The sequence below is a fragment of the Mesocricetus auratus genome, unplaced genomic scaffold, assembly GCF_017639785.1.
Source record: "Mesocricetus auratus isolate SY011 unplaced genomic scaffold, BCM_Maur_2.0 Super-Scaffold_100023, whole genome shotgun sequence".
NCBI classification, from domain to species: domain Eukaryota; kingdom Metazoa; phylum Chordata; class Mammalia; order Rodentia; family Cricetidae; genus Mesocricetus; species Mesocricetus auratus.
Window position 1 is genome coordinate 16070957 of NW_024429204.1, and position 14584 is coordinate 16085540.

Genomic DNA, 14584 nt, shown 5'->3' on the forward strand with positions numbered 1-14584 from the left:
CTTCTATCACCCAGAGCCAAGAAAAAAGAAGTGTACTGTTCCTAAATCACTACTGGGAAGTTTTTACTTTTGACTTTTTTTCATCTTTAAGGGAAGGATATGAGGTCTAAATATCTATTATCTATCTTTCATGTGTCTATTTGTGTATCATCTATCTATCTATCTTATCTATCATCAGTATATCTATCTATCATCTGTCTGTATATCTATCATTTATCTATCTATCTAATCTATCTATCATCAGTATACCTATCTATCTATCTTATCTATCTATCATCAGTATATCTACATATCTATTATCTATCTTATCTATCATCAGTATACCTATCTATCTTATCTATCTATCATCAGTATATCTACATATCTATTATCTATCTATCTATCATCTGTCTGTGTATCTATCATCTATCTATAATATCTGTCATCTAGCAGCATATGTCATCTGTCTGTCTAGCTACTTACCTATTTATCATCTATCTATGAGCTAAAACTTTAAAATACAAATGAGAGGCCTTTTTTATAAACATACAGTCATTCATTTTGCTAGTAGTGGAAGCTTACGTTTGGTTTTGATGCAATCATTTCCTTACACTGTTTTGACAGGTTTATGAAGGTTTGGGGTAAAGGGGGAAGAGTGTGGAAATGAAATTGGCTTTGTGTGTCTCCTTAGTGGAAACATTTGCAGAACTTGATTCTTAGATGATATCCTTTAGGGATCAAGAAAACAAAAGGGATTAATCCTAACACCATATTTTCTGCCTACTATGTATATTGCTCTCACACTTTATTTAACCCTTAACACCATTCCATTCAATCATTATTATTACTCCCATTTTATAGACAACACATTGAGACTAGATTCTGAGCTTATTAAAGTCTAAATTGGGACTTACACTCTTGCATATTTAATTTCACAGTCCATGCCCTTTCCCTGGAATAATGCTGCCTTGTCCCAGACAGGCAGCTTCAAGAGAATCTTTTCTGAGTTTGTCTGAACAATCATGGTGACTCGCTCCTTGGCAATTTTCATAGCAAACAGTGCAGTTATTTACCCAGCCGTGGTTATAACTTTGCTAATTGCTAGTGCTCATTCTGTTAGTAAACATGGTATTTATGGATTCCAGAAAGAGCCCAGATTGTGGGAAAACTTAAACAGTGATCACATAAACAAACGCTTCCAAAGTAAACCTTTGTTTGGTTCAGAGTGAGGCAATTTTTACTTTTAATTATCATTTTTGCTTTTTGACCAAATATCTTACATTTAAAACTCATTAAATCCCTGAAAGTAATTAAGCCTTCCAAAAAATCTTCGTGTATTGGCTTACATAGTAAATCTCATAGACTACATGCATCTGTTTATAGAGGAACCCTGGGGGCCATGCTTATACTTGATGAAAGTCATCATGATAATTCTCATAGTTGACTCAAGGGATAAGGTAACTTATGGGGCTCTATCACCATGAACTTATCACAGACAAAGGAAAATAACAGCCTCTTTTCTTGTTGTTGCATGTGTCCTAGGTTCTCAGCTGAACATGGCTAAAGGAGATTTAAGGGAGCTCCAATATCTGGCTAGCCCAGAGAACAAGCCATTAAGCTGGCCCAAGGGTTAGTTTTCATTGGGCTTGTTTGATTTTGTTATGTCTTTGCTAGTGGAACACAGGCAATTCTTCTTAAAACCTAGATTAGAAGCAACATACCCAGGGTCAATGCATTATATAAACACATGGGAACAAGTTAAGAATTTGATGAATGATAATTTCAGGGTCAAGTGATCACAAAGGCAGAACCAAGTTTTCCATTTTGAATTGTCACAGGAGATCAAGGAGACCAACATGGCAGAATAAAGTAAGAGAAGTAATAACGAATTGTTTCCATTATATATAGTCATGTGTGTTTGCAGTGTTTCCTAAGGTGTGCTAATATCAGGGATTTGAAAAGTCTTGTAATCCTTCTTCAGGAAAATCTGCTTCAAAACACTATTCAGAGAGGAAAGTATTAGCATGCTGTCTCTGTGGGCATCCCTAGCTCTGTTATTAAAATGAAATGGGTGTGCTTATGTAATCTGGAAAAAAATTATCCAAGTAAGTACCATTTTCTCAGAGGAGTTGAAATTGAACAGAAACCAACTGCACATCTGGGTCTGGTTCTGCTTCAACCTCAGACGCAAAAATGACGATGAATTCCAAGTTCAAATGCTCACCCCTGACATGTTTTTCCAACTGGAGTAGAAGCCCAACAACTGTTTTTCTGAAGTAGAAATTACAATCAGCTGGTGCTGGTTCTGCTAGTTTTAAGTCGTTCTACTGATCAGACAAACAATACTTTATTGCCAACTGAATACACAGGAAAAGAAAAGTTCACCAACAACTTCCCAGGCTTAAAAGCAAAATGGAAATCTAGATAAAACTTGGGGTGTGCCCCAGTGTCTTTTCACGTGAGGCCACCATCACACATTGCCATCTTCTCACTGATGCTTATGAGTTGTGATTATTACAAAGAGGAAATGGTTATGTGAGACGTGATGAAGCACTTTTAAACTTTCGTCACCTTTTCTGATCTCCATTTGAAGCATGCTTCCAGAATTTTTCTGGTATCTATTAGAAGGATGCTTTCAGAATAGCTGTGTGATACAGTATAGAAGTAGTTAATCCAGCCACCATTTCCTTGTTGTGACATTGGGGGGTATATTGCTAGTTCTTTATATGCACGAGAAGGAATAAGTAAGAAGTCTATTTTAATGCTGTAATTTGGACATATTTGATGCATTGTACCTGATCTATCCAGTGTAATCCTGCTCTCGGTGCGTCTGAGATTTCACTGTTTCTCTTGTGATAACTTCTTGGAAGATGTGGGATTTGCTCTATCCACAAGGGCAGTTGGTTATGTGGAGTAATTGAGTATAGACAACAGAATACAGAACACATGGTTAACCATGACTTACACACAGAATACATGGTGAACCATGACTTACACACAGAATACATGGTGAACCATGACTCACAATAGCAAGTTTCTGAAGCACAAATGACTCCCTCCTATAGGATCCTGCCACGATTCAGAGTTGACCTTCTTTTCCATTTTACCTGGTGTTGGGACATGTTGTCCTTTTGATGATGGTGATGAGAAGGGTCACAGAGCACAACAAATAGATAGAAAGCTTTTAGGCTTTATTCTGTCCCAAGAACTTAGATACTAACAGTGGCCTTACTAGCCATAATATTTTCTTTAGCTGAACAAAGGATTCTAGAAGCAAACCCCTGTGTAAACGATAATGCAATGTCCTCAATCTTAGTCAAAATATATTTTTAGTCCAGTTGTTACACATTCCCTTCATGTCATTTTGTAGCCAAGCAACTTGGAGAGGAGTTGGGGTTCCCAAAATGCCTTGCGCTTACATCTAATCAGTCACATTGCTTGCTGTATGGTGCACTGGCTAGGATACATACAAGTCTAGAAAGAATCAAGGACAAAATTATCTTTGCTGATACCTCCAGGGAGTTTCAGGGTTACAGTCCTCCATAGCAATATGGCAAAGACAGCCTGAATGTTGCTGATTTTAGTTAATGACCTGGATAGGGTCATAATTCTGGGCTATGTATCACACTTAGGAGATTAAAAAAAAATGTTGCAGGCCAGCTTTCCATGATCCAGGCTGCAGCCAAAGGACAAGAGAAGATGCACAGGCCTTGTTCAGAAGTAGGAAGACTAGTTTGAGCACAACCTCTAGTGGACAATATATGGTGACAAGAGATTACTTTCTCATCAGGTAACCAAATCTTATGCCAATTGTATTACTATATATATGCACTATGCCCGGGAGCTTTGTTGGAGAAGATTCTCTAGAAAGAAGACTTCTTACTACTAACCTCAGGCAAGATAAGCTACCTGTACATCTGTGCATCTAGATCAAGTGCTCACACTCTCCATCCCTAGTCTGGTTCTCCAAGATTGTCTTGTGCTAACGATGGCATCTTATTACTATCCTAGTAGCAGTCCTTATATGGGAAGCTAGGCTAATGATCGCAACTTTGTTACCATTTTAGTAGCAGTCCTTACATGGACACTTTTTTTGTCAACATGACACAGATAGAATCATTTGAGGAGATGCCTCATCAGATTGGCTTTTAGGCAATCTTTGGGGGGCATTTTATTCATTGTCATTGATATGGGGGGTGGCTCACTGTAAGCAGTGCCATCCCTGGCCAGGTGGTCCTAGGTAGCAGGCTGAGGAAGCCTCTGGGAGCAAGCTAATGAGCAGCATTCCTCCATGCCTTCTGCTTTAGTTCCTGCCTCTAGGTTCCTGTCCTCTAGGTCCTTCCATGACAGAGTCTAACTATCAGCTGAACGAGACACTCTCCTCACAATCCTGGTGTTTTTATCACAGCAACAGAAATCCAGCTAAGACAATTGCTAAAATTCATTTACGTTATAATGAAATTCAGTCACACAAACAGCTAGTAGCTCTAACAAAATACCTACCACTATTTCTCTTTGACTGGCATATCCCCAAATCCCAGGAATTACGTTATTCTAGAAATGAAAGTGTCCCCAGATAACTCATCTTTGGCCTCTCATTATATAGATAAGGAAACAAGAGCAGAAATATTAAATGATGAGTTAGTAAGAGGGACATATTGGAGACCCCATGAAACTGGGGTTCAGCGCTCTTCCAAATTATAGGATTGTACTTGCTCAGTGTGGGAAGAGCTTCCTTTCCTTCAAGAGCTCTTACGTGCCAATGGCAACGAGATTCCTGAGCCATGCAGCAGCTGCAAGCAGGTAGTGCCTCTGGACCATTCACTACTGACTAGCAAAGTGCATACTTTGTAGCAGACACAAAGAATATCTTCAGTGAAGGAACATTCCCTTTCTAATAGAAACTAGGCATTTTTAGAAATAGGTCTGGTGAAATTTGTCACAACGGAGTCATGCAGGTCAGGCACAGGAAGTAATAATGTTTCATTCATATGCCAGTCGTTTCTGTAAATGACCTGGGACATGGAGAAAGAGCTCAGAAACCTATTTAGGAATGGGATCAGAGAAGAGTCCTGACCTTGCCCTGATGTTGTCAGGGAGAGTACTGAGTAGCCTTGGTCCTGGTAGCCTTAGTGAAGACCACTTACCTGATGTGATGCTAGAGATTGTTAAAACCCCTTACCTAATTTCTAAATTGATATCTCCCTAAAATTTGTTCATGATTCCTATTTTAAAATCCATCTACATTAAAAGCATTGGTTCTCACCAGCAAGTCTTTTCAAGCTGTCCCTCCTTTCCTACCAACTAGGGCAGGAAGACTAGCTCTGTATCCTTCAGCTGCTTTGGGCAGCATTGAGGTCAATAACCACCAGAAACAGGCGTCACCGATCCCTGGTTTAAACTAAGTCATTTGGAGAAGACAGTATACGGTTGGATCTGAGTAATACTGGATGACAGTAGTTTAATTAGGCTTGATTGCAGTTGATCAGATTCTCTCACTGCCCTTTTCTTATATCGTTACTTTGACTGTTAGTGTAAGAAAGGAAATCACAGTTTGTGAGCTGCCATGTCACATACTCAAGATCAAATATGTTGGAGGAACTTGAACTCTGTTTTCGTAACTTTAAAGTCCCCTTTCTTATAAGGACACAGGGACCCAGGCATGTAGGGGATGTTTCTTTGTCTTGGCTTTCCTGTCGATGCTGGTGTATGCTGCTGGCTGAGCAGCCCAAAAGCTGGGTTTCAGCAGCCAACCACTCCCTTTCAATGGCCCAAAGAACTGCTGACCCAGGGAAAGGAAACCGCCTGTGTAAATCCCGCCTTTCAGCCTCCTGTAATGGATTTATTTTGCTTTTCAAACATACGACATTTTGTTCTCAGTTTAAAGAAACAGTACAGCTGGAAATCCCAGTTAACCTGGGCAGCAAGCGCTGTAGCCACAGTGGGGTATATATATTCCTCACAAAATGAGAATGACTGCACACGTTACTAGATGCACACTCTCATTTTATATTAATATTCATGTATACAACATTTATGTGTACACTACTGTGTACAAATTCATGTACAAATGCCATATATGGATAGATACTTATATATCCTTTGTTTCTCAAAAAAGTCTCATTTAAGCCCATCTTAGGCTTCAGGTAGAATAGTCTAGATAGTTGCATCTTTGGATTAAATTCACAAATAATAAAAATTCCATTCCAATGAGTCTAGACAAATCACAAACAAAATCGAGTTCTAAGTGTAGATGTGTGTGGAATTTCCCATTATCTTGACATTTAGCCAGGACTGTGGGGAAAATACATAGTTTTCCTTTTGCGGCACTTGAAGAGAGATGTTGTCTCTTAGCAAAAAACAAGACAGCACTTTCTAGCACAGTTTAGATCTGATTCTGATATGTTAATGGAATCATTTGGGGTATAAATTAGGAATATGACTTCAGTCTCTATATAAAAAGTCGGAACCACATTAGGCAGACAGGGGGTATAAACCCCAAAGCAAGACAGTCTTAAATTCAGTAGTCATTTATAAGCTACTTACTGAAGGGCACACAGGAGTCTAAATGTTCTACTCCTTGCTGCTAGGTTAATTCATCACAGAATTATGCCTACAAAATTTCTCTAATCAGACGCAAAAGTCTGAATTAACAGATATGTTGAAGCCTTTAACCATAGCTGGATGGTTCTTCAAGATGAACCTGAAGACTAGAGTAGAAAGTAAAAAGCCTGGGAAAGGGGCTACATCCAAAGAGGAAGGTTTCATGTGTCATGGTGTGCCTGGAGACTTGGGGAGACTGAAGGGAACAAAGCAAGTAAAGAAACTGAAGAAGAAAAGAGTTTGAGTTGATGAGTGTGGAGCACAGAGGAAGTTGACCTTAGGGCTCATGAGTAGGACTCTATCTGGGAGTTTTCTTCAGAAACAGCATCAGCAATAGTGTGTCCCACTTTGAGGATGCTAAGGATGGAGAAGAAAAGATGGCTTTCCAGTCTATAGATGCCCACTGGCATGTTACTCTAAAGAACATTGCTTTCTGAATCTCTGTGACTTTGACTTACAACTTCATATCAATATAATGGGAAAATAAAGGCAAATTAAAAGAAGTGCTCAGATTTCCTTCTAGCAAACTCACTCCATGACATCCTTCTGGGACTGTCTTTGGATTTTTATTGCACAACCATGATGGCCACTTTTTGTTTCTTGGCAATGACAAAAATAAACCCAGGTTTCTTGAACATTTAAAAGCCATTTGAAACAATCAGGCCAAGCTTTTGCTTCTTACAGTCTGGGTGTTCACCCCAGTGGAGCAGAACTAGCTGAAACACCCTCACTACTTTCCCTTCAAACAATATGACTGCACATTTTCACACTGACTTGGACAAGAAACAGTCTATCCTATGTTGTACATTTGCACAGTCAGAGTGACAGTGATTCCAATTGCCTGATACATTCCTGTCCCCTGTAATGTTCTTCTTGGAGGAATATGAAAAAAACATCTCGTTTTCTACCTAGACAGATATGGAACATCAGGGGTGACTTGAAATGACAGCAGACAATTCAGTAAAGTCTCCTGCACTTACCAATGGCAGCACATGTCTTCTGAGCATTATCATCGTCTAGAAAATGGGACACATAAGAAACTCATAAGTGTAGCAGATAAGTGTGAATGACTGGTAAGACAGTCTACGAGAGCCCCCAAATAAAGGGATGTCAAATATTTATTTGGGAAACACAAATGATAATAAGGAAGAGAGCCACCATGGTCTTCTGCCCAGGGACACTGGGAGCTGTGATCAGATCACTGACCACTGCCCAAGAGAGAGAGCATGCTTCTTCTCCCTGCTTATAAGTCCACATGCAGCACCTCAGACCACATCCGAAAGGGCAGGAACCCCAAAAGCTATTGGCTGAGTGAATTCTCACAACAGTTAAAAATTCCGGTTTTGGATTCTACATGATCCTAGACAAATGACTAGTCAAAGTACCCTCCAGTTCTCCAGGGGTATAGCTATCTGTGTTATGTGTGGTCAGACCTTCTTACAGCCACACGGGTTCCTCATGGAGCCTCTAACTTGATTTCTCTGCTTTAGCCATGTTTAATTATAGTGACAGAGTCTCTCTAATCTGGCTTGAAAATACATTTTCCCCCTTAGGTGTTACAGTGGATATTTGCTAAGAGTCTGGTAATACTCATGTTAGAGTAACTATGTAAATTTTGGTGAGACCATAGAGAGTTTGATTTATACAAAGAAGAAAGTGAATAGAAAAGGGTAATCTGCATTTCAGTAGTAATATTTATTGTGTTTAATAGCATACAAATATAAAGCAATAAAGAACCAACACTTTTTGTGAGTCTCTGTGCCATCAACAGTCTTTTTCAAAATATCACATCACCTACTTCATTGTCACCCCTGAAACAAAAAGCCACCAACAGAGATGGGCCTCTTGGAAGGACACCCTGCTTCTGAGAATACAGTGCAGTAGAAAGGGACATGATTTCATTTTCAACACCAGGCCTGTCTAAAGTGCCTGGGACACTGTGCATTGAAATGGCCCAACACTGGCATATGGTGGGCACACATGAACTGATATTTATAATTCGTGGGGAACCTGGTCCCTCTAAGAGTCCTTCTTAAATTCTCAAACACATCCCTTCTCAGCTGGCTATGAATCTGGGGCTCCTGAGGATTCCCAGTGCATAGCCATATATTACAAACCTGCGTTACTTCCTTCTCGCTGAGAAACAGTTAGGGTGGCATTTCTTTGGCTTTGCCAGGGCCTGTTCTTTTCTGACTATGGCTTGCTTCCTGTTTCTTAGCAATTCCCCTTTCTTTTTCTGAAACCTATCCAACCTTTTTTTCCCCCAGCATCTTAAAAAGAACTAATAAAGGCAAGGGCTACCACTCCCTGAGTCTACTGGGAAGAGAACATTTTCTTCTCTTACCCCAGAGGCAATGTGTCATACGCTGGCAGGGCACCCCACACTCCTGCCGACTTTGAAACCAGGGTGGTGGGACCAGGAAGCTGTGAGCACAGACAGAACTGGGTAAAGAGAGCAGGAAGCAGGAACTTTGCAAGCTTTGCATTTCTTGGTTGACACCCAGTCACCAACACAGTCAGGCAGATTCTGATGGGAATGGGCGGGGGGAGCCATTCTGAGAAGCCAGGAGAAGGACACACATTAACAGCAGTGTGACACTGACTGTCTACATGGCAAGTCATGACTTAAGTTATTGAAGGGAGGTGGGGAAGTATGAGAAGGCAGGTGCTCAAAATATAATACACACATGTATGAAAAGTTCAAACAATATACATTTAACTATATTATATTTAATATATTTATAGTATATATAAACACACTTTTTCTTTTCTCTTCTCTTCTTTTCTTTTGAGACATAGTTTCTCTGTGTAACAGCCTTGGCTGTCCTGGAACTTGCTTTGTAGATTAGGCTGACTTTGAACTCACAGAGATCTATATGTTTCTCCCCCCCCCCAAGTGCTGGGATTAAAGATGTGCATCACCACCACCCAGTCAAACACTAATTTTAAACTAAAAACTAAAACACTAAAATCTGAAACCGTTTTCTGTAGTTAAAAAAAAACAGGTAGACTTCATTTTAGTAAATCTCTAGTTTCCAATTATCAGTAAAATATCACTCATTATTATCATATGACATTTCTTAAATTAATTTATATTTTACATTCCAATCCCAGTTCCCCTTTCCCCTCTCCTCCTGCTTCCCCCACCACCTCCCTTCTGCTCCTCAGAGAGGGTGAGGCCTCCCCTAGGAAGTCTACTAAGTCTGTCCCATCATCTTTGAGGAAGGACCAAGGCTCCTCTCCACCCCCACGCCCCTGTGTCTAGGCTGAGCAAGGTCTCTCTCCACATAGAATGGGCTCCACTAAGTCAGTTTGTGCATTAGAGTTAGATCTTGGATCCACTGCCAGAGGCCTCATAAATTGTCCCAGTCACACCATTGTCACCTATATTAAGGGGGTCTAGTTCAGTCTTATGCAAGTTCCCCATTTGTCAGACCTGAGTCAGTGATCTCTCACTAGCTTGGGGCAGCAGATTCTGTGGGTTTCCCCATCATGGTCCTGACTCCTTTGTTCATATTATCGCTCCTCCCTCGGTTCAATTGTATTCTACGAGCTTGACCCAATGCTTAGTTGTGGATTTCTGCATCTGCTTCCATCTGTTTCTGGAAGAGGGTTCTAGCTTCTCTGGGGTTGTGGACTGTAGGCTGGGTATCTGGGTATCTTTTGCTTTATGTCTGGTATCTACTTATGAGTGAGTACATACTATATTTGTCTTTCTGGCTTTGGGTTACCTCATTCTGGATGTTTTTTCCTAGTTCTGTCCATTTGCCTGCGAATTTTAGATGCCATTTACTCCACTGAGTAAACATTCCACATTTTCTCTATCTACTCTTCAGTTGAGGGGCATCTGACTATTACAAATGACACTGCTGTAAACATAGTTGAGCAAATGCCTTTGTAGTATGAATGTGCCACTTTGAGGACTTTTGAAAATTACACTTTTAAAAAATCATGTGGCATTTAAGGTAGAAAGTAACATTTATTTTGTGTTCTTGAAAACAAAACAAAACAAACAACAACAACAAAACAGGAATGAGTAGCCGGGTGGTGGTGGCACATGCCTTTAATCCTAGCCCTCAGGAGGCAGAGATGAGGATCTCTGTGAGTTCGAGACCAGCCTGGTCTACACAGAGTTCCAGGACAGGCTTCAAAACTATAGAGAAACCCTGTTTCAGAAAAACAAAATGAAAACAAACAAAACAAAAAAGCAAAAACAGTAACGATTCTTTTTGTCTGTCATGGGAATCCATGTGAAGTCCGAAATCCCAGCCCTATGGTGAAAGCAACTAGGAGACCCTCATGCTATCTTATCCCTGAAAATCCCACACAAGTTTGCATAATCTGGATGTTTCAGAAGCTGCAAAATTGGGTTGTTTAAAAATTTGGATAACATATGCAAGGCATTCTGTGCCTGAAATATGGAGTCTCTCTCTCTCTCTCTCTCTCTCTCTCTCTCTCTCTCTCTCTCTCTCTCTCTCTGTGTGTGTGTATGTGTATGAATTTTAGCAAGAGCAAAGGTAGTTCACTGGAGGGGTTAACTATTCTAAAAAGTAATATTAAACACTGAATCATATTATTAAATAAAAATATAAAAAGGAGTTTAAAAAAACATCAGCAACCTCAGTACCTAGAACCAAGAAACTTACTCAGGAAGACTGTACTTTAAACCAACGGCAAAATGAAAAGTGAGAAGTCAGAGCAGAAGAAAATAGTTTATTGATGACAGCAGTCGCGATAGTGCTGGGAGTCGGAGGGACCTGGGAAGTTGGTATTCACCATCTCTGCTTCCTGTCAGGGACACCGGGGTGCATTACTGACCAACCCACATAACTCCTGGCACCCCTCTGCCATAAAGCCAGGGGCGACTAGAAGAAAGGGAACATTTACAAGGTTGCTTGCCAGGGGTTTGTCTTATTGTTTGATGGTTTGGTTTTCTTTGACCATAGTTTACCTTCTGTTTGTTTTCCTGTTGTCCTAGAGAGAGCCTGGCGATGCAGATGGTCATGTAGTCAGCTAGTGGATCTTGAGAACCTGCTGGTTCTTGTGGCCTGAACAGTCATCCTTTCTACCCACACATAACCAAATGTTAGTCTATACCAGTAGGAAAAGGACACGCTAAACTTCCCCTTTCATGACTCCATCTAATCCCGTGCTCTCCCTAAGTGCAGAGTTCCCATGGCGGGGGAAAAATTGTCACAAGATGTCCAGAATAGTCTTGATGACCCATTTGCTGACTATAAGGATAGTTAACTTTTTTCTATCATAAAAATAACAGTGGAAGGGATAATAATTGATGATAATAGTAGCTAGTGACTACAGTAACAGGATTTTAGATTAAAGAATGATAGGCATTACTTATAATAAGCAAAACGGTGCTGAGAAGTATTCTTACAACTGTTTGGTAAATGCAAAAATGGAGGCTCAGAGAGAGGAAGTCAAATGCCAAAGGCTACAGTGTCTATGGTGGTGACAGAGCGAAATTGAGGGCCACAGTAACAATAACACTTATAAATTTATTTTTATTTTTAATTTCGCATACACATGTATGATTGAATGAGGGCACATGCACATGGATGCAGTTGCCCAAGAGGCCAAAAGGGAGTGGCAGATTCTCTCGTGCTGGTGTTACAAGCAGTTGTAAGTTGCCCAATGTGAGTGTGGGGAACTGAACTTGGGTCCTCCGCTAGAACAATCTATGCTCTTAACCACTTAGCCATCTTTGCAGCCCAAAGTAACGCTTTTGGATGGGCCCCAATTGCAGAGATGCCAATCACAGTCTCCAGAAAGCCCATCTTCTCAAAGGCCTGAAAATTCTCATTTTGATTACCATGGACTTTTCCCCATCATCGTCTTATTGTTTCCCTTCTGGAACTGAAGCTTGCAAACACTGGAGACCAGGGCTTGAAGGCAATGATTTCAGAGTACCATAATTAGTACACGATAATTAGCAAGGGACAAATACTTCATATAAAAGAAGCATCCATTCACTTAAAATGATTTTTAATTTTATAATGACTAGTGCACAATTATCACAGAAACAGAGCTATTTAGTCTGAAAAAAAATAACTTCAAAGATGAGAGCCCATTTAGTGTTTATTTGCTCTAGGGTTCTAATTACTTTGAAAACTACCAAAACTTTATATACAATTACAAATAACATCCAATAATGGCTTTGAGGGAAGGTGAACCAATTCTTTATTTTTAGAATCACCACCAACACAAAGAAAGTAAATAATAAGTGATAAATACCAGGTGCACTTTCATATGTTCATATGATGTCACCATTACTTTTCCACGTTGTCAGAACTTCCATGCTAGAAAAATGAAAAAAAAAAACAGAGCCTGTCTCACTGGTCATTTCTAAAATAAGACCAACAAAACAAGGCCAGTGGGGAACAATAAACACGCTATTGTTTTTCTGTTATATATCAGCAAATCCTGGTAGCTTCAATTTTGTTTCATTGCATTTCCAATATGTGCATGCATCAGTTCATCTTCTTTTCTCCCCATAGTTAAGATTTATGTACTTTATTAATCACCTCATGACAGTCATCTCAGCAGTTTCATTTAGCAGAGCAAACCAGTCACACGCCATCAGGCTTCTGGGGATGTCAAACGGCAAGCTTTGAGTTCCTGGCAACTTGAATAACTCTTGCCAATACACGCTTTGCAGGGTGATCCATTGCACAGTTATCAAATACGTCACAACTGGCTATGCCTTTTTCATAACTGATAGGTTGGAAGAGAGACACCCTCAAGATCAAGCCAATGCCCCCTGAAGCAGCCTTGGCAAGAGCTTTCTTTACTAGCAGCTGTTCAAAATGGCACCAATCAGGTCTTCTGGTTCCCTTCTAAAATGTGAATGACAGGGAAGGTCTATGCAGCATTTAGCAACCCTTCATTCTCTAAGGGACTTTGATAAGCAACAGTAACTTTCCTTGGATTCACTGAAGCCCAGATGGCCCAAGCATCTAAGCTTGATGTGGGCACAATGAACTAGTCATTTGTGCTGGTATCTTACATTAATGGATGCTAAGTGGAATCTGGGCTGCCAGCTTAAGTTCTTTGCCTTCCTAATTCTTGGTATACACACGCACGCACACAGTAGGCAGGCAGGCAGGCACACCACTTTTCGTCATGAGAAGATACACTTTAAAACAATATGATCCTAAGTAATTTTCAGCTCCCCTTTATGAAGTCCCCAGAAGCAGTTTTGAATTAATTGCCTCTTTTCTTTGACATACCAAGAGAGTTGGATCCCTAATACAGTTATAATCAGAAAGAAGTACCATTTTAAAATAATTCATTTGAGATAGACGTCATATCTTCTGAGATTCTTTGGCCTTGCCCGTTTCTATGATCAAATGGAAGGGCTTGGGGGGGCATTTTCTGCAATGAAAGAACTCAAGTAAGCAAGACTCCATGACTTAAAGCTTGCCAAGGAACCATCTAAGTAAAAAATTATAGCCCTTATGCAACAGCACAGCATGAGACCAAAGCTAAAAACAATGACCAAATTGATTTCAAGAAAAAAATCTAATGGGAAATCCAGAGAGGAAAAATGCTCACCCTTATATTATTTCTATGGTCTTTGAAAGGCAATCTCCAAACTTTAAAATTGGTGACACTTAAAACCCGTCAAGTGTATAAAATAGTTGGGAGTCTAACAGGGTATTAGGCTAGAATTTGCACGGCCTGTTTCCTGGTTGTTGACCATATATAGACCGTAGTGTCTTGGTGGAAGCCATTGAAGTCATCATGAGATTGAAGGGTGGAGCAAGCAGGCATGACCATCTGGTTGGCCTCACGTGTTTCCTTGAGAAAAGCTGACAGAAGATGCTTACCTGCAGCATGGCCACAGGTGTCCATCCAAACACTACATCTATCAACTCCATGTTTAGATTACATTCCCCAAACGAGGTAGCGATACTACTTGTAATTAAAGGCTTCAATGTTCTCATTTGGGTTCTTCCCATTTAGCGGAAATCAAGCAAATTTGTAT

The 14584-nt window shown here is 40.2% G+C and overlaps 1 protein-coding gene across 8 annotated transcripts in view; it reads right to left on the reverse strand.

The window, feature by feature from the left end:
- Samd12 (sterile alpha motif domain containing 12) overlaps positions 1–14584 on the reverse strand; it is a 439420-nt gene that overhangs the window by 87688 nt on the left and 337148 nt on the right. For 2 of the 8 annotated variants that reach the window (XR_005870605.1, XR_005870604.1), the window contains 2 exons: positions 12832–12896; positions 10737–12482 (listed from right to left, as the gene is read on the reverse strand). The exons of 4 other annotated variants lie outside the window; for them this stretch is intronic. Coding sequence is in view for 2 of the 4 variants with exons in the window: in XM_040730488.1 (XP_040586422.1) it covers positions 12883–12896 (14 nt within the window). In the remaining 2 variants the exon portion in view is untranslated. Of the gene's footprint in view, positions 1–10736; positions 12483–12657; positions 12897–14584 lie in introns of those variants that run through there. 2 more of the 8 variants (XM_040730488.1, XM_040730484.1) reach the window with 1 other exon arrangement.